Source organism: Rutilus rutilus (genome assembly GCF_951802725.1).
Source record: "Rutilus rutilus genome assembly, chromosome: 20".
NCBI lineage: Eukaryota > Metazoa > Chordata > Actinopteri > Cypriniformes > Leuciscidae > Rutilus > Rutilus rutilus.
In genome coordinates, this window is record NC_140225.1 from 15342974 (window position 1) to 15363122 (window position 20149).

General features: G+C 37.8%; 1 protein-coding gene across 6 annotated transcripts in view; it reads right to left on the bottom strand.

Moving 5' to 3' along the window:
* rims1a (regulating synaptic membrane exocytosis 1a) overlaps positions 1 to 20149 on the bottom strand; it is a 78238-nt gene that overhangs the window by 55014 nt on the left and 3075 nt on the right. For all 6 annotated transcript variants that reach the window (XM_084392087.1, XM_084392088.1, XM_084392089.1 and 3 more), the window contains exon 3: positions 1948 to 2164. In XM_084392087.1, the coding sequence (XP_084248213.1) occupies positions 1948 to 2164 (217 nt within the window). The remainder of the gene's footprint in view (positions 1 to 1947; positions 2165 to 20149) is intronic.

Here is a 20149-nt window from a genome sequence, read left to right on the forward strand (position 1 = left end):
ATTATCTCATAATTCTGAGATAATTAACTCAATAATTCAGAAAAACAGAGCAAAAACTTTTATTCATTAAAAATTATCTCGTAATTCTGAGATAAGTAACTCGTTAATTCAGAAAAACAGAACAAAATATTTTTTTATGAAAAATGATCTCAATTCTGAGATAATTAACTCAATAATTCAGAAAAACAGAGCAAATACATTTTATTTCAAGAAAAATTATCTCATAATTTTTAGATAATTAACTAGTTAATTCAGAAAAAAAGAGTAGATTATTTTCCTCAAGTGAATGCAATACGCTTCCGTAGTAAACGATCATTCTCTGATAATAAGCATTCTAAGCATTGTTCATTTATATACTACCAATATTGTAACAATACAAAGCGGGTTCGAAAATCAAAGAAAATCTGCGAAGTTACACTTTAAATGGTAGGAATTTTCGTAAAAGGTGCATTGAACTTTTTCAAGTCTGTTCACTTGGACCAACTCATGCTATACTCATAGCAACAGAATTATTAAGTGTACTTCATCGCTTTTAGCTACTCTTTACAATCCACCAGATTGAGTAGGTGTAGCTCTCCATGTTTAACCTACAGGCATCTAGCGACTCCATTATCAAGCCTGCCACTCTTATTAATAGCATGCGCCAAAGGAATCCGAGAAACAACATGCGCTCATTTCAGCAAAACTAACCTAAGGGCAGCACCCATCCGATACCAATGGAGACTTCACTTTCATTGCAGAACATATGTGATTTCTGCCTCCTTCTCGGACACAGACAAGAGCAGCTGAACACCAAAACCAACACTGGCCCTATTTGAGCTTTCTCACATCCATTCTCAAATCTAAATGACAGGGTTAAGAAATTAATTTCATCAAGTGCCAAATGTAGGTAAAATTAGTCTTCGCAAGTATACTTGCAGTAGAATTGCAATGTAATGATACAGGAGTTACATCTCAATACAAGGTGACAGTCAGACCCTGACTGACAACAAATGATTTTCTCAGTGGAAAATTGACTTAAAAATAGACATGACATTATTCCAATAAGCAGATATTATTTAAGATGATAACCAAATTCTATACTATATTGTCTAAATTAAAAATAAAACACTAAAAACTATAATTAAATAGTATTGTTCCAACTGAATTTAGGTATCACAACATTATGCAGAGTTAACAGTGTTATGAAAATATTAGCGATTTTTAAAATAACTCACAGTGAGTGTTTGGATGACGGCAAAGGTAATTTAAATGTAAAAGTAGGGGAAATAAGCATATTCAACTAAATATCCATTTTCGAACTGACTCATGACAAAAATACAGATTATTCATTTTTCATAGGCACAATAACAAATACTTCTCATTAAATTATACAACAACAACAACAAAGTATACAAAAAAATGGGTATGGCAAAAAGTTACTTTTGGACAATGGTTCCAGTAGAAATGGCCTGGCTTCATTGTGTAACCATAGAAATGTACATATTTACTACAAATGCACAAGTGGATACATCCATAACTAAGTCAGTGTGTTATTAATAATTACATTTACCCCCATCTTCACCTCACTGACCTCACTCCCTACTCTCCTTCTGTTGACTCCCAACACTATTCATTATAAGTGAACACTAATTAGCACTCTGGATGCAGTGGAAGGAATATAAAGCGAAGGTAAATATCACACTCCAGGAGGTGGCCCACCATTTCAGGTGCTTCCCTTTGCGTGGTAAGGCTGCCCCTGTGGAGACTCAGTGCCGACTTGGGCATCCCAGCATGGGTGTGCGGCGACCCCCTGGTGACCAGCAGCGTCATCTCCTATGACTAATGCCCAATTAACCTTTCTCTCATCCACCCAGCGCTCTTCACTCCCTGTCTCTTCCTAATGTTTGCAGATGCAGGTCGAAAGAAGCACGGACTGACCACTCACACGATGTAGGAGTTACTTACGTTATTGGAACGCAGAGAGACCCTTCCCCCGCACCGGGCACAGAACTTAGTCTGGCAGTATGAGCACAGGTTTCCGCAGCCATCAGCAAACTTGGTCTTGTGGCAGATGCCACAGGTGGGGGCGTCATCCTTGTGTTGGCCCTGCTGCCTCTGTTGGGGGGGCTCCGGCCCAATCCGCCTCACCTGCTCCTTGTAGTTGGCAACTTGCTGGTGCAAACTGGGAGGGGAGGGGAAATGAAGAAAAAGAAAGAGGACATGATCGACTGTGAGTATAATTTAGTTTCAATTTATATAATTTTGATTTCAAAATCAATAGTAGCCAATTTAAAAAAATGTACCTAATAGCTTCCTAATTTTACCAGCAAATGTAACATTTTTACCCAATAACACTCAAATTTGAACATTTTAACCAGAAAAACTATCATGTTTACCCCCATCTCCCTGAATTTTACCAGCAAATCAAAAAAGAAATGTATTTAATAAGCCCCACTTTTAACATTTTACCAGACTTAACATTTTTACCTCATAATCCTGAAATTTTATTGCCACATTTTATATTTTAACTAACCGCCACCTACCTGTTTTAACATTTTACCAGCAAATTTTTACATTTTTATCTTATAAACCCCAATTTTTTACATTTCACCAGAAAACTGTCTATTTTTTTTTGCAAATTTTACTTTAACATTGTAACATTTGTAACATTTCACCAGCAAATAAAAATAACAATAATAATAATTATTATTATTTATATTTAATAATTAAATATTTAAATAAATAAAAAAGAATAATTAAAAAAAGAAAACAATAACCCACAATTTTATTTTATTTAATTTTAGTTTTTCCTAAAATAATTCCAATATTATTTATTCAGATTAATGGTCGATATGGGTTTTTCAATGACTAATTCTTAAACTTTTATATTTCTCCCACAAGGCAACATTTCTTTGCTAGTTATGTTAAAACTGACTAATCTGTCAGCAAGTTCAATGATTGATCTACTTTTTTATCTCACAGGACAGAACCAAATAAAACATATATATAGCTCTGACGAAATCCCAAATCCAAATTTAAGGTATGTTGGGAGAGTATGTTGTTAGTAGGCAGTTTTATTCTGAAGCTAATGAACTGACTAAAAACTCATATTTCCTTCACACTCCAGCTCTCTCAATCTTTCTTTCAGTCTAATGTTCTTTCCACCATGTAGGGTCATCTCAAGCATTCACTCACAGAATGCTTGCAGACTACATGAACGCCTTCCAAAAAAGACTATCTAAACAAAACAGTAAGTAATATACAAAATAAGATGTATTTTCTTTAGCGACATGAAACACACAACACATATCCAGTCCCCGTCTAAACAGCACAAAGGTCTCAAGCAGGAATCTATCCATAGCTTTACTTACGCTAAAGAGGTCTTCCTCACAGACTCCTCCGCCATGACGATATGACGTATATAAAAATAAGCAACCTACATAGAGAGTTAAAAGAATATGCTACCTACGGAAGGTGATGAATGCGTGACCAGCCATGCAGAACGTGCCCCAGAGAAAGACGAGATGATTTCAACACCTGCCCCCAGCCCTAACCCCGGTCTCCCTCCCCCTGTGCACCCCTACTGCTCTCCTGTTCCTCAACACCGGCACCAGCGAACGTGTCCTATGGGTCAAAGATTAACATAAAGGACAAGCTCCAACACAGAAGCAACAAGGTGCACGCAAGATGTTCCAATTACAAAACAAAATCAGTTGATGTTTCTTTGCAAGTGTCTCAGAGGTCGCTTTTTCACAGCCAAAGAGACTTAATAGAGTTCAGTACAATACTATACATTACTTTAGCAAAGGTGCCATTTTAATTTGGGAAAACAGAATGCAACAGACAAACAAATGAAAAAGTTGTGCGTAACTGTTTGTATTAAAAGAATATATACAGTAGTGTGCAAAAACAAAAGAAACATATCTATAAAATATTAATATAATTATATTAGAAATAAATAGGACATTTATATCTTCTAATTTATACTTAATTTCCCCTCCTTTATTTTATCTCCTAATCTATCTCTATTGCTATTTCTTTAATGGAATGACGAAAGGAAAATGAAAACAAAAGACAAAACTAATAGACAAATAGGCATCAATATTAACAATATCAACCATATTACAATTTGAAATAATAACAATGGTGAAAAGCTGTGAACCAAAAGAGCCTCCATGAGACCTCAGTTAATTATCATTACTGTTTAGGAGAAATAAACAAGATATTTAAAAAAAATAATACAATATTTTTTTCTTTGCTAAAGGTATAATTGTTAAAAGGCTACATTATAATTCCCAATGGCTTGAAATGGGTTGCAATCTAACAAAAAAGTGCTCTTCTCTGTTCAGTATTAAGAACTTTCAGACCGCAATGACCTTTAGTTCTACCAGAAAGACTCGCGAGGCAAAATAATGTAGCAAAGCATACATTTATTAACAGCCCAGCAAGCAAATATTGAGTTATAAAGTTCTTTGGGTAGGCCCCGTCCGTAGCTTGCAATCCGAGGGTAACGGAATCTGCATATCCTGCCTAAAGACGAAGGCAGGGGCGCACCCGACCCCCTGGGAGGTATTAGGAAGGGACCATCCTGGTGGTGGTGGGGAGGATGTAGGTGAATGTTGGCGTCAGCATCTGCGAACTCAGATTATACTACGAGTATTAGATCACGATTGGTTAGATGAGAAGTAATAAGTGACGTAACAATTGAGTCTTCCTGGCAGAACTTACGCTAAAGCTTTCATTTACAGATAGCTGATAGCTACTGTAGCACAAAGTCAACATTGAGATGAAATTGAGCAGCACTATTTAAAAAAAATAATAATAATCTTTCAATACTTTTATGAGAAACCGAGACAAACATTGAGCTTGGCACCGTAAAAGAACACATGAAAGTGCTTTGTATTCTGAACAGGAAATGATATTCAGGAAAGCAGCCCAGGCTTGCCATAATTGAGACAGCACATAAAACAAAGACCCATAAGTGAAGCACAAGGTTATTTGAAAGTGAACCACAGCTTTACTTTACTAGCACAAACCCCTCTTCCCCATCACAAATCATTTGCTTCTCTCTCTCTCTCCCTTTCATCCAGGAATAGAAGTAAACCTTTTGTGAAATGCAAATCAGGCAGAGAGTCTGCAAAAAAACGACGGGCAATTCACACAGGACTCCGGCATTAGCATAGAACTTGGAGTAATTAAGGTATGAGGAAGCTCTAATTAATGTGGTAAAGTGTGGGGACACGGAGGAGAGCTGGCTTGGAGACGCAGGAGGTGGGGCGCAGTTTTGCCGAGTTGTCCCCTACTTTATGACAGCTGGTCTCAGAGGCTGCTGATGTCGTCGGGCGAGCACATGGAAACGTCTGTGATTAAACAGCTGTCAGCAGTCGCTCGTACTAACGCACACCATGACAGGAGCCACAACTGTAACTCATTGGCTGTGCGCAGCGTTCCTGCGGAGGCTTTGGTCGGGCCTATACACGCTGGCCCATTTATCATGTCCGCTAGGCCCCACGGCTCCCTACATGGGCATAAATCCACCCTATCTGTGCCAGGATGTTGTATGAAAGGAAAGACGAGGGACAGAGATGTAGTGAAAGTACTGCTGAGGTTGAGTCAGTGTAAATTCAACATCATTCACGGCGAACACCGGGACAAATGTGCATTTATGAGGGAACAGCGCACGTTGGCAGCCTGTGATGGAGCCATAAATGCAGTTTACAAGCACTAGCAGCTCCATTCATGTTTTTGAAGGGTCTCTTAAGCTCACCAAGGCTAAATTTATTTGATTAAAAGTACAGTAAATAGTGTAAATAAATATTATTACAATTTAAAATCACCATATTTTAATAAGTAATTAATTCTCGTGTCACAGGGTCCTCCAGAAATCATTATAATATACTAATGTGGTGCTCAAGAAACATTTATTTTTATTAACATTGTTGAAAACACTTGAGCTGTTTAAAGGGTTAGTTCACCCAAAAATGAAAATTCTGTCAGTAATTACTCACCCTCATGTTGTTCCAACCCCGTAAGACTTTCGTTCATTTTCGGAACACAAATTAAGATATTTTTGATTAAATCTGAGAGCTGGCTCACTCCTCCATAGGCTTCTAAGACACTATAACTTGCTGGCCCAGAAAATGTATTAAAGACATCGTTAATATAGTCCAAGTGTCTACAGTGGCTCAATCTTAAGTTTATCATGCGACGAGAATACTTTTTGTGCGCAAAAACAAACAAAAATAACGACTTTATTCCACTTTTCATTTCCTTCTCTCTGGGCCTCGAGTCTTTTCACGTAGTGTTTTAGCGTAGCGCGTCTGTGTTGCACGTCACCACGTAGGCTCACTATTAACACAGACGCGCTACGCTTAAACACTACGTGAAAAGACTCGAGGTTTTTGAGTCTGTTTGTTTTTGCGCACAAAAAGTATTCTCGTCGCTTTATAAACTTAAGATTGAGCCACTGGAGTCACTTGGACTATATTAACGATGTCTTTAATACATTTTCTGGGCCAGCAAGTTATAGTGTCTTAGAAGCCTATGGAGGAGTGAGCCAGCTCTCAGATTTAATCAAAAATATCTTAATTTGTGTTCCGAAGATGAACAAAAGTCTTACGGGGTTGGAACAACATGAGGGTGAGTAATTACTGACAGAATTTTCATTTTTGGGTGAACTAACCCTTTAATATTTTTGTGCAAGCTTAACTTTAATAAGATTGTTTGTAATATTATTTCTGTCTTTACCTTTTTAATGCATCCTTGCTGAATAAAAGTATTAATTATACATGAAATATAAAAAAAATTGTCTGTCAATAATCAGGTACATGCACTACTGTATAGCCTACATGTACGTATATGTTTGTATATAAATATTTTGAGAACATGGATAGCTGTGGACAAACATATGTTATTATATACTGTATAGCATGAAAGACAAGGAAACCCCAAAGTAAAAAACAGCTCTTCCTTCTCTTAACATTTTCTTGAATGACAAACAGGGCAGCACTTTATGCTGCCAGGCATAAGTACCTATCGTAAGTACCTGTGAGAAAGAAGCGGTCTCAAGTCTTGATAAAAAATGGGCTAAATTTAGCCTCTTAAATGAACGAAGCACTTTCACTCTATTGGTTCAATGAATTTAAAGGCTTCTTACGATATGGCAGCCGCTCATGTTTTGCATTTAACAGCTGTTTAACTGCATTTTTTTAAAAGGCTTTTGCTTATAAATCCAGCAATGGCTGACTTCCACTTCTCACAAGGGGACCAAAGTCACTGAGGCCAAACTAGAATAATTTATCTCATCACCTGGAGATCAATGTTTGAAAGTGAGCGGAAATCCATCAAAGTATCCCCTATGAAAGCATCAGGAACATAGTGAGAAAATCACTCCCTTCCAATTTAGAAATTAAGCCCCCCTTCCAGATCCATGCATGATTGATTTCTGCAGACAAACACCTTAAAATAAATGGGGTTCAAATTAACTGAATTATTTGGGGTTTTGATTTTGCTGTTCTCACATTGAAAAACAGTCACCACAATGGAAATGCATCTGTTTGGCCCAGTGAGGGTTTAAAAAGGGAAATATCCATTGCGAGAGAGGACTAAAACAAAATGTTACTCCATTTCTTGAGTGACTCTTTTTATATTATGGCTGTTAAACGACCATTATAATAGTATATCATATTTTGTCTAAATTAATATTTTGTCTGTTGAAACGACTGGCACCTAACCCCCAATCGCTCCCTGGGTGCCATAGCAAAAATGTCTGCCCACTGCTCCGGGTGTATGTGTCCACGGCATGTAGTGTGTGTCTCAATGCCCCTAATGTGTGTGCACTAACTTGAATGGGTTAAATGCAGGAGAAAATTTAAATATGGGTTACCATACTTGGCCTTCATGTCACTTCACTTCACTTAAAAATAAAACACTAAAAACTAAAATCAAGCATTTCAAAAGCTACAAGTGAAGTATGTATCACAACGTTATAAAGTACAGAATGAAAAATGGATATTCATTTTGAGATTATATAGCACTGACTTTTTCTTCACAGTTTCCTACCTCTCTGTCTGATGCTTAAATATCCGGTTCTGACAGTTTTCCAGATAATGCCATGGATGCTCAAGGTCTGGCTCTCCAGAACTGGCTGCAGTACAGTTTGCCATTATTTCTACACAGTCAGGCACTGAGACTGAGGATGGGGGTTGCCATCCTCTGAGTGGCACCATATGGTACCATGAGCAGTGCCATGGCCGAGTCCTGCCTCCACCGGAACTTCCCCACTGTGGAGAGTGTTGACAGCGCTGCCCCCTGCTCACCTCACAGACCAGCCATGTGGCAAGGCTACGGTACCGTTTCCCTCCCATATCCCCCCCTTTCAGCACTTTCTACAGCATTGTGTCTTGTTCTTTTTTCGTTTCATATGCTTGTAATGGTGAAAATGACCTGATTTTAACTAGCTTTTGTCTCCAGCTAAAACACACACAAGCATCCACGAGTAAGAGCTCTCCTGTTCTTGCTCACAGTAGGCTTTGAGTACTTAGCTGTGCTGTTCTTGAGATCTTTCATATCTCACTCTTTCATGTTTAGATTTAGATCTATATAGCATGTGTTTCCTCTTAAATAGAAAATTATCTGGTCCATTCAACTATGGTGACTTATGAACCATGGGTTGATTTTTAGTAAAACTAACAGATTTATTTTTTTCTTTATGTTGGTCACAATTACAGCTGGTCTGGAACCTACTTTAAATGTTTTTGCTACTCCTCAAATGTCTTTTATCTATAGATTTTATTGTGTTACCTTTGTCCTAGACCCAGCTTTCTACTTACAATCTGAACATCTATCACAATTCACAAATGAATGAATTATTACATTTATGAACTATGATCAATATCTATTATTGTGTGCATAAAGTGAAAACCTCAAAGTCATAAGGACCACTTGTGTGACTTTTTTGATGCTTTTGCATAATTTTAAGCTTAAAAAGCTTTTTTATTTAATTGTTTTTTTTACACAAATTATAACTGTTCTTCACACTAATTGCCCCAATCAAATTCATATCAAAAGTTAGTTTACTTGGTTACCTATAGGGAGCAAAAATATGAGACATGAAATACGCAATTTCCAAGCAAGCTGTTATTTAGATAAAATATGCAAAAAGTGAGAAAATATATTGAAAAATAATAATAACTAAAATGCTTGATATGAAATTAACCTTATAAATTCAAAAGATTCTACCACTTTATTAAAAGGGTGTTTTAAATGTAATTTCCACCACGGAACAATATTAAATACAATAAATAATTAGAGATTATATAAGAAATTATTATAAGACACTGTGGTTGAAATGTTCATTATGTTAAGAAAAAAATTCAAAAATTCTCCTGTCATATAGATATATATACTGTTGGATATTAATAGTGTACAAATTAAATTTAAGCACTATTTAAACAATGGAAAAATAGTTTTGTCTACGGGTTTATGAATATAAATAGTTCAGTCCGCCCATTTATAAAGAGACAGACAAATATACATACTGCAGGAAAAATACATTTCAATACATTATATGACAAGACTTGCAAATTAAATTAAATACAAGAGTTTACATTTTTAATCAAAGACTATGCAAATCCGCTAAAGCCAAGATACGCACCACAGACACCTCATTGATATGAAAGCCAAATCACCAACTAGCATTACGAAATATCAGTGCTCTCAATCACATGCCCAGTGGAGATACTAGATGTTACAGAACACAGAGAAGGTCACATGACAAAAATGATGAGCACATAGAAGAGTGTTGTGCACGTCACATGACCAGCCGCTGCCTCCCATAGGACAGGTAGAGAGAAGCAAGTGTACAGCGGTGTCCTCATTATGCCAAACTGGAGATGCAGCAGAGAGTCAGGGGAGAGATGTTACGTCCTCTCTGCGCTCTTAAGGCTACAGTAACACTAAAGTCCAGTAAGCCAGTCCCAGCCAACTTCAATATTCTTTCCTTCACACTCTTGTCTTTTGCCCGTTTATTATTTCACTTCCTTTTTTTGTTTCCAAAGGAAGTTTCCAATCCCCTTCACAGATTCCCTATTGGGGTTTCATTCCAGCCCTTTGTAACTAAGAGCTTTTTGCTGTCAAGAGCCTTTACTGTGAGCGAGTGAGTGGAAATCTGCAGCTGTTACATGAATCCATCACTGTGATTTACATATTTAAAGGGATACGTTCACAATGAAAATTCTGTCATTGTTTACTCATCCTCATGTCATTCCACACTCATAAGAATTCTTTTCTTGCACAAAAAAAGAGAAATTTTGAAGGCCACTCTTTTTCCATGCAATTACAATGAATAAAGGCGGCAAGAGCTTTCAATCTAACAAAAAAAAAAGAAAGAAACAAAAGCACCATGGTCCATGCACTCTGTGTTACATAATTTTAAAGTCATACAGTTATTCACTCATGTTGTTGTTTTTGTTGTTGTATTGCCATATCAGCTTCATAAGCTCAAGGCAGATACAGATTTGACATTCATTAAATAAAATAATTTAATCAAATACAATTACATTTTGTATACATAACTCTATAAAAGGTTCTTTAATTGTCCTTATAATAAAAATGGCTATTCATTGATAATCCTACAGAACTGCTGTAACCAGATCAACAGTGAGTGAACCCAATAACCGAACAAGTCTGATTCATGAACAAATCAATCATTCAGATCTTTTTTAACCAAATGTTGGTTTGTGTAAATGATTCATTGAAAAGATCTGACTCAAAAGAACAATTCAGTTGCAAACCATACATACCTTTCTAATTAATACACCAAGGAGAGCAAGGACGAATTTTAAGATTATCAATAAATAAAGATACCTACAAAGCTAAAATATGGCTTCAGAAAGTCATATGGACCACTTTTGTGATTCTTTTTATGCCTTTGCATAATTTTAAGCTTTGAAAGCTCCAGACCTATTTATTTTAATTTTATGCATATTCACATTCAACAAGAACAATTGTTTCAATTTTTGCTCAACTCAAAATGTCTCCTTTTAGTTTTAACAGAATAAAGAAAGAGACACAGGTTTGGAATGACATGAGGGCAGATAAATGACAACAGAACATTTTTGTATGGACTTTCCAAAAAGCTCACAGTTCAAATTTATAATTTTTCTTTATATAATTTTTGCTAAATAACTTGTTCTTTTTCAGAAAGCTTCGTTTCAAAAAAGAACAGCGTAACTGGCCTGATCAGCAGCAGGCCTTTCATCCACGGCCGCGCCAAGTGGAGGAGTTGTACAGTGCCACCAGGACAATAGCATTTCCCAGAACCCCCTGGTGACGGCAGCAACTCTGTGCCAATTAGACAGCATCCTTTTAATAATGAATGGAGCCGGGCTTCAAATTCACAAGCAAGAGACATTACACTGAGAAAGTGAACTGAAAGGAATAAAAATATGGTCATATTTTTCCAAGGGTTACAGTAATGCAATTATGAACGCGAACTTGAGAGCCTGTACTCAACAAAGACAGAAAATAATAAGTGGGAATGGGATATAGAAACAAATGTGTGAGCTTAGTAGGGTTTACTGAGGCATCAACTCAAGTGTCCACTCTCTTCTGTCAATAATCCAACTCATTACTTTTTCCCCTTAAACAGCCTCTGTGACATTTGCATTAGCTTTGACCGGCTAGTGTTTCAGTTAACTAACCTCATGAAAACACTTAATAAACCTGTTGGCTTTTAAAGCCCCCTGGCAAAATAGAGACCCATCGTTAATTAGGGTGGTACATGATATGATGATGATGTCTATTTTTACCCTGCTGTGAATTACCCATTTACAAACAGATTAGAGTGGGTGGAAAAAGGGAGGTGTGAGATGGAGGGATGTGGGGAGAGAAGTGGGAAGAAAGAAACAGATGGAGAATATGTGCAGTAGCTGTAGCAATGGAGTGGTGGATGCTGGGATCTCCTGATAAAGGTATCCATATGGCCTAGCTGTGCATCTACAGGATCAGCCCAGCGGAGGCTCAGCATTAAACACACACCAGGCTATAGCATGATAAAGCTAAACACACACATATACATGTAAACACAAGCTGTGCAAATACTCACAAATGCACATGCAGCACCAGTTGGCATTATAGTAATATCAGGCAGCAGCCAGTTTGAGCAGAACCCATGCCAGCATGCACACACACACACACACACACACACACTTATACAAAACCAGCAACAGCATAAACACTGGATCAAATTTTAACAATTTTACATGCGCAAGAGCGCAATACAACAGTTCAATAAACAAAAACTTCAAATAGAGTTACTTACATTTCATATTTTTGCAGGGCTCAATAGGTTTATGTATAATTTAAAGTAATTTACAAAATGTAAGTAAATTGGTTTGCGAAGAGCACACTTCTTAGACTGTATATGGTATTTTCCTATTAAAATAAATAATTGCATCATGTATTGTTTTTTACATTCCAAAATGTCATGGTGAATACACATTTCTATAATACACCCCAGTTTTCTGTTAATTAAGTTTCTAAATCCTTCCAAAATCATGAGATGGTCCTCGATGTGGAATGCCTCTCAGGCAATCATATATGAGAATAGGAATTAATTATAGAAGCAAATACTCAAGAATATATTTTTAATAATGATTTAACTTTACATAAACCATAGAAATACCAGACCATTGTTCAGATTTTTATTTGCCTTTCCACAAATATGATAAATAGTAATTTTTAGCAATATATTTTTATACAGTACATTTGAAATCCTAATTGCTAATCCCTGATAATGTATTAGCATCACTGGGCTTTTTAGTTCCATAAGTTAGTTATAGGCTTTAAACTCCACTCTGCCTCATACTTTGCAAGTGTGCATTCATAATCTCAATTTATCTTTGTTGTTCTTTATTATTTAGTGGTTATTTTGCACTATCGCATCACTCATTGTGTCATTTGCATTTTCCTGTTCTGTCAGGTATTGCAATTGCTTTGCTGACTTCATACCTGGCCAGTCATTTCAATAAAAGGTCTATGCAGGCTTTGTTAATAAGCTTGGCGATGATATCAAATTATATTTGAACACAGTAACATTGACCTGAGGCTACAATTTCCATTATGCAGACTCAAAAAACATAAGAGTGTTTGAGAATGACAGAAGAAACACTAGGGTACATCTATATAAAGTCTTCAGAGCTTGTCAGCGCTCCCTGGGTACTTGACAGACACCATGGTTACAGCCCCAACCCGCTTCTTAATGTCTCCACCCTGGGTCTGGTTGTCACCCAAGCCATCCCATGAGTCTGAGCCCTAACCCTGTGGAGCAGGAAGAGGACATTACGGAGAGAGCGAGTCTGTGAGCAGACAAGAGGAGCCTCCAGGCCTCGCTAATGACATTTTCTCCTTTCTGCTGAGAGACACATGAAGGAAGAGACGGGAGGGACGTCACCGCTGCTCCAGTCTGACACTCAAATATGCCTCAAAACACACTAGTAAGCATCTAAAGTTCAAGTGGAGCAATATTTGGGCCCTTTTAGTAAGTACAGATCAGCCTTGTATGTCTATGAGTTCTCAATGTCCTTTCTATGTCCTTTGCTTGATACCTAAGCATTACATTTATACGATTTTAGGCATTGCCATTGCATTTGTATGTAATGCATTATTTGTCGGGGTGCTAAGGCAAGCATCACTATTACTAATCTTAGCATTAGAGATTTGAATAAAGCTTACATTTCCATGCATATCTTATATGCTACAGACTTGAATGTAGGGCTGGGTATCGCTCAAAAAATTTCGATACCAATACCGATACCTTGATTTCGATACCGGTTCCTGATCGATACTTTTTTCGATACCAATTTTATGAAATCCATTTTAACAAGATTACATAACACATTACCTCAGAAAAACTTTGGTTTTATTTTTTCAGTTTGACTCATGCTCCTTAGTCAGTGCACAAAGGAACAAAAAAAGCACAAAGGAACAAAATATTCCTTATACATATACATAAGGTACAAAATATTTTTTTTATAAAGAGCTCATGCTCACCACAGCTGAATTTATTTCATCAAAAATACAGTAAAACTTGTAATATTGTGGAATAGTATTACAATTTAAAATCTTATTTGAATATATTTCAAAATGTAATTTATTCCTGTGTTGTCAAAGCTGAAATATGAAACCAGTTTTTGGAAGGTCATTTTTGATCACTTTAATGCATGCTTACTGAAAAAAAATTCTGACCAACACGTTTTTGAACGGCAGTGTACATTCAGTAGGTCATTATTGCAATATAAACACAGTCAGAGTGATCAACAAGGTATCTCTTCATTTACCAGTCGAAGACGCAGCAACTTTCTGCTCTTATGTTTACTCCGTGCACTGTCAAGGGCTTCATCATATCTGTCGCGGTACCGTCTTTGCAGCCATTATTTTACCACAAATACTGCATCGCGCGCTGTTGGCATCGAGCCTGGAGAAATGTAGCCACACTTTTGATCGACTTTTCCACATCTTTAGGGTATTGTGAGTGTGTGTGCTTGCGTGTCATTGAGTATGTGCGCGAGTTTGTGTGTGTGTGCTCGCGTCTCATGAGAATGTGCGTGGACAGTTTGTGTGCGCGCGCGTGTCTCAGAGAGTATGTGCGGAGAGTTCCGCGCGTCTCGTGTGTGTAGAGTTTGCGTGTATGTGCGTGAGCGAATTTAGGCGTGTCGTTGTGCATTTCATGTGTATTTGTTTTAGCACTGACGTTGACAAATTAACCCCTTAGGTATCGAAATCTGGTACCGAAAAACAAGTCATTTTTCGATACTCGATAGTATCGAGGCAATTCGGTCGGTACCTAAAAAGTATCGAACTCGGTACCCAGCCCTACTTGAATGACACATCAAATTGAAAGAAACTTCTCAAAAATTGTGCAACTTTTGGAAAGAACCAAGCTGACAGAAGACTTCGCAAATATGGCCCTCAGACAAGATGTCCGCCGCCACGCTGCCTGAGCCCTCGGATAAGATGGTCGCCACCACACCGCCTGAGCCCTTGGACAAGATGGCCGCCGCCACGCCGCCTGAGCCTGTTCCTTAGTCTGAGCCTGTTCCTGAGTCTGAGCCTGTTCCTGAGGCTGAGCCTGTTCCTGAGTCTGAGCCTGTTCCTGAGGCTGAGTCTGTTCCTTAGTCTGAGCCTGTTCCTGAGGCTGAGCCTGTTCCTGAGTCTGAGCCTGTTCCTGAGGCTGAGCCTGTTCCTTAGTCTGAGCCTGTTCCTAAACCTGTTTCTGAGTCTTCTCCAGCCCTTAAACCCATAGTGCGGCTATGGGTCCCTGGCTGTAGTGGCCAAGCCTGGCCATGATCGCACGGCCACGAAGGCCGATTCCCCCGGCACCCCTGAACGGTCGGATCCGCCCTGGCCCCCTGAACTGTCGGCGTCTTCTCCGCCCCCTGCCTGTTTGTTTCTATGGTGTTCGATTGACTGTTATATCAGTTCAGGTGTGTCTTGTTAATTTGCTCTTGATCTTGTCCCTGAGTATCCGTTTGTTAAAGTTTAAGTTTGTTTTTTGTTTAATAAAGCTGCTGCACGTAGATCCTGCTTCCTCCATCTCTGCAACTGGTTGTAACACGAGCCATATCATTCAAAAGTTTATTAATATTTTTGAAAGAAGTAAAGACATTTATTTTTAATAAATTATGTTGAACTTTCTATTCATCAAAGAAGCAGCACGACTGTTTAACATTGGTAATAATAAGAAATGTTTATTGAGCACCAAAGCAGCATATTAGAATGATTTCTAAAGGATCATGTGATCAAAATGTGATTTATTTGATCAAAAATACAGTAAAAACAGTAATATTGTGAAATATTATTACATTTTAAAATAACTGTTTTGTCTTTTAATATTTTAAAATGTAATTTATTCCTGTGATCGCAAAGCTTAGATTTCAGCATCATTATGTGTCACATGATCCTTTAGAAATAATTATAATATGCTGATTTGGTGCTCAAGAAACATTTCTTATTATTATCTAATGCATCATTGCTGAATAAAAGTATTAGCTGAGTAAAATTATTTCTTAAAAAAAAAAAATCACAAACCCCAAATGTTTGCATGTTAATGTACATTTACATTTATTTACATATTTGTTATACATTTCTATACAAAGCAACTTAAAATACATTCAATACATATTTTTGCCTTCTTATCACTATTTGTTGATCAGGATGTCATGAACCAGTTTCGAACATGTGTTACCTATTTGAGTGCTGATGTCCAACAGCTTTCTGTTCACCAACTTTCTGTTCAATACATTTAGAGGATAGACAAATGACAAAATAATCAATTTGAGTCTGGATATAAGGGTATGCATCAGTGTAAACTAAAGAGCAATTCTGCTTCCTGAAACATGTATAGTGATACAGCGAAACATCTCACTACTGTCTAAATATCAGAATTGATGTGTGAAAGGTAGAATGGACACTCTTCAATAGCAAAGCAGTTTAGGCTGACTGTAAATCTCTGACAGAATCCACTCTCAGATGGAGCAGTCCCATGTGGGTTGGTGAAAACAAGCAAATAGAGAGAAAAGAAGGAAAAACGTCCATATGCCGATCCGCACACGCGGCAGCCATGTCATTTAAAACAAAACACATCCATAAATAGACAACCCACTCTCTTCAACCAAGACATCATGGTCCTTCTAAAACCCTCTTAAATACACAACCCTCTGCAACAACAACAAAAAATGGCTGTGGACACAGTCGGCTAAACACGTCAATGACGTTACTTTCTAATCAGGCCATGCATTAACTGCTTATGCTGTTTTTACACAAATGCATGGATGCATAAACTCTCTGGGCGATTACAAAAATCATTGATGCAAAAGGAACACAGAGCCACAGCTTTTTGGCCAGCTCAGGAGTAAAACTGATGATGCTTGAGGAAAGTGACACTCTACCGAGGAAAACAGAGAGAACAGTGCCTACAGAACAGCCCAGAATGCACATTCCTCCACGGGAGTGCTGTGTAACTGAAGCTCCAGGTGTTGGTGCCACACTTCACTGACTGACTGTCTGACTGACTGACTAACTGAAGACTCTGCTAATTAAAAAAAACATACGACTGACAGAAGAAGCAGACGCAGTAAAAAGACAACTTGAAGCTGACAGTTCACCACAGTTGTGGAGCTTAGTGTCTGTTTTTAGTTGCAAATTAAATCTACACTTTATACATGACTTATTCTTCAGAAACTTCTGAGGTAATGGAGATGTTAGCTCTCTGCCAATATCATAACAATCAAACATGTGATGTTGCATCATATTAAGCAATAGCATGTACATCTTGTGGGACTTCTAAATAAGATGGAAATCCAAAAATATTTATAGGTCAGAATATCACAGACACTTGGGTGTGGTTTCTTTTAAATTGGCCCAGTAAAGAAAGAACCAACCTAGAAACCAACCAGAACAATCTGACGACCACCTAGCAACCATCAACATGCTAAAACTTCAGATAATCAGAACATTTTAGCGACTGCATAGTAACATTCTGGCAACCACAAAGTTGTAAATAAATACAAAGCATACACAAATATACTTTGTACTGAATTAAATATATTTATAGACAGGTTAATTACAGTACTTAGATTTAATTGTAATTATATATATATATAATTCTAAAATTATTGTGGTCTAAATTGGTTTTGGATCCAACAATTACGGAATGCTATCTAGAGACACTGCCATCAATTCTCAGTTTCAAAAGCTCTCATTTAAAGGACAGACATTGGATAGAAGATAGATAATTTTAGCAACAACAAAACAAAAAAAATGAGATGAAATTGAGATGAGTGGAGGTGTTGGGCGAGGAAAGTGTCCCAGCATGCCTACACATGCTACATGTTGGCATCTCCATGGGACAAGTTCTCACAGGAGGGTTGGCAGTAATGATCATGACACATTGCTGATCTGGAAATATCGTCCAGACAGCAAACGATGCTTCACTCTTCACCGCTGCCTGCATCTCTCCAGTCATTTTAGGATCAAATAATCATCATCCTTAAAATCGAATTATTGCTTACAGACATATTAAATAATTTCCAGAATACATACATTATGTGCTAAACAATATAACAGTTACAGTAGTTCCAGTTCGTCCCACCCAATGCCAGGAGCAGATCCATTATGTCAAGAGAGTATTTGTTGGTGTAACATAACCTAAACCGCAGAAAAGTGCCCTCTGACCCTGCTATGGGAAAGTTCTATACCCGATGTGTGTGTGTAATTGGCTCGCAACATACTCCCCAACAAACGGAGACAGATGCCAGCTGTAATTTCCCTTACTTTTCTGTGTTTCTATATGTTAAAAGATCTAACTTCATTCGCAGACTGATTATCCACCAAAACATTTGTGCTCTAAACAGCCTGAGTCGCTGACACAAGGATGCAAGGATGGGTGTAATATCGCAGTGCATGGTGAAGGGTCCCTGTCAACTTGACTGCATATTTCTGTGAGTTGGTGAGGAAATGAACGTGAGTGTGTGTGTGCATGTGCGTGTGTGTGTGTTTGTGTGCGTGTGTGTCCTAGCACAGTTAACCAACTGGAGGAACAGATGGACTCCCCACTCTCCTTGTTGTGAAGACACACAGCATTTACACACACACAAACACACACACACACCTCTCAGAGCAGCATTCAACTCTAAACAGGATATGCTGACATGTTTATGTGGGCCTATTCATACATTTAATTAGAATACTCAAACAACATTTGTTTCAGAGCGCTCATTATCTGATGCACTGCAATCTTTCTATCTACAGTATCTATCTTTCTATCTATGTCAAATGTATCAATATAAATATATGACACATTAAATATCAGAGAAAAAAACATATTCTTCAATAAAACCTCATCAATGTTAAGTAAGCTGTAGATAACGTCACCTTGGTGGTATATTTAAATCAGCAGAAATTGCAACATCACAGAAAATTAACTAGGCTACTCAAGTTTTTATTACAGTATTGAAAGTTAGCTTGCTTGCTAACCCAGCTAACATTATGCCAATGCAGTTCAGAGTTAAGCTGCATCACTCAGTTTAAGCAGCTCAGTTTGAGTAGGTCACATAAAACGCACAGCAATCAAACCCACGACCACTCCAGCATCTGTATGCAGAGGTCTGCGAAAGACACGCTGTGTAATGCAGTCGGGCCACTGACTAAACAAGTAAGAGAGTAATTGAGTGGGAGCGGGAGAATTAGGAGCATGACTTTAGCACATGCCAACCCGTGAGCTCAAGCTCATCCTTCTGAGGTCTGCTGGTGGGTGAGAGCAAATGGATTCGGAAGGCTTGTTCTCCAGTGGGTGCTAATGTATGGACTAGGGCGCTATTAAAAGCCACTACTGTGTGATATGCCTGTGCATTTAATTATTTATCTATTCATGTATTCCTCCTCTTTTTAAAGTCTTTTTGTCAGTTCTTGTGTCTAAGCCAGAAGCAAAGGCTAGAGGAGGAGTGGGGCTCAAGAGAATAAGATTACAATAAGAGCAACTCTCTGTTTGATCTTTAGTAGAATAGACCTGACTCAAATACACCCCATCTTCTAAATCCCTTGCTCAACTACAACACTTCTAGGCCAGAGGTCTCTGGTAGGTATAACTGATCGAATACATTCTGCCTATTGGTAGGGTGCAGTGATAATGATAAACAGCACAACTGCATTTCAATAGAATGCTGCAGGGATTATTTTTGTATGTTAAAACGTGGGACGAACTATTTTGCATTTTACCAGTTCCATTGTCTTGAAGTCAATGTTTTGTTATTATTATTATTAAATGGCTGAAATAAGATCTGTGCTTAATGGTGGTGACGATGAAGTCATGTGGCCAAGGGTGTAGTTCGTTTATAGCCTACGTTCAGATGTCGACTTCTGATCACTGTATTTAGGCTTCCAAATTCATAAAAGCTGTGTTCATTTGTGAAGATTATCACATAAGAATCATAAACTTTTTTTGGTCGCAGCTTATTTTCTATAATAATCCGAAAGTCAATTAAAAACACAGCTGGGTTTTTCGTCAAGGGAACTAGGGTGATGCTAACTTCCGGGTCGGCCTACAAAAATACATAATCACTGCAGAGCTCTATTGAAGCAAGTTATTGGTCAGGCTGATGACACCGCA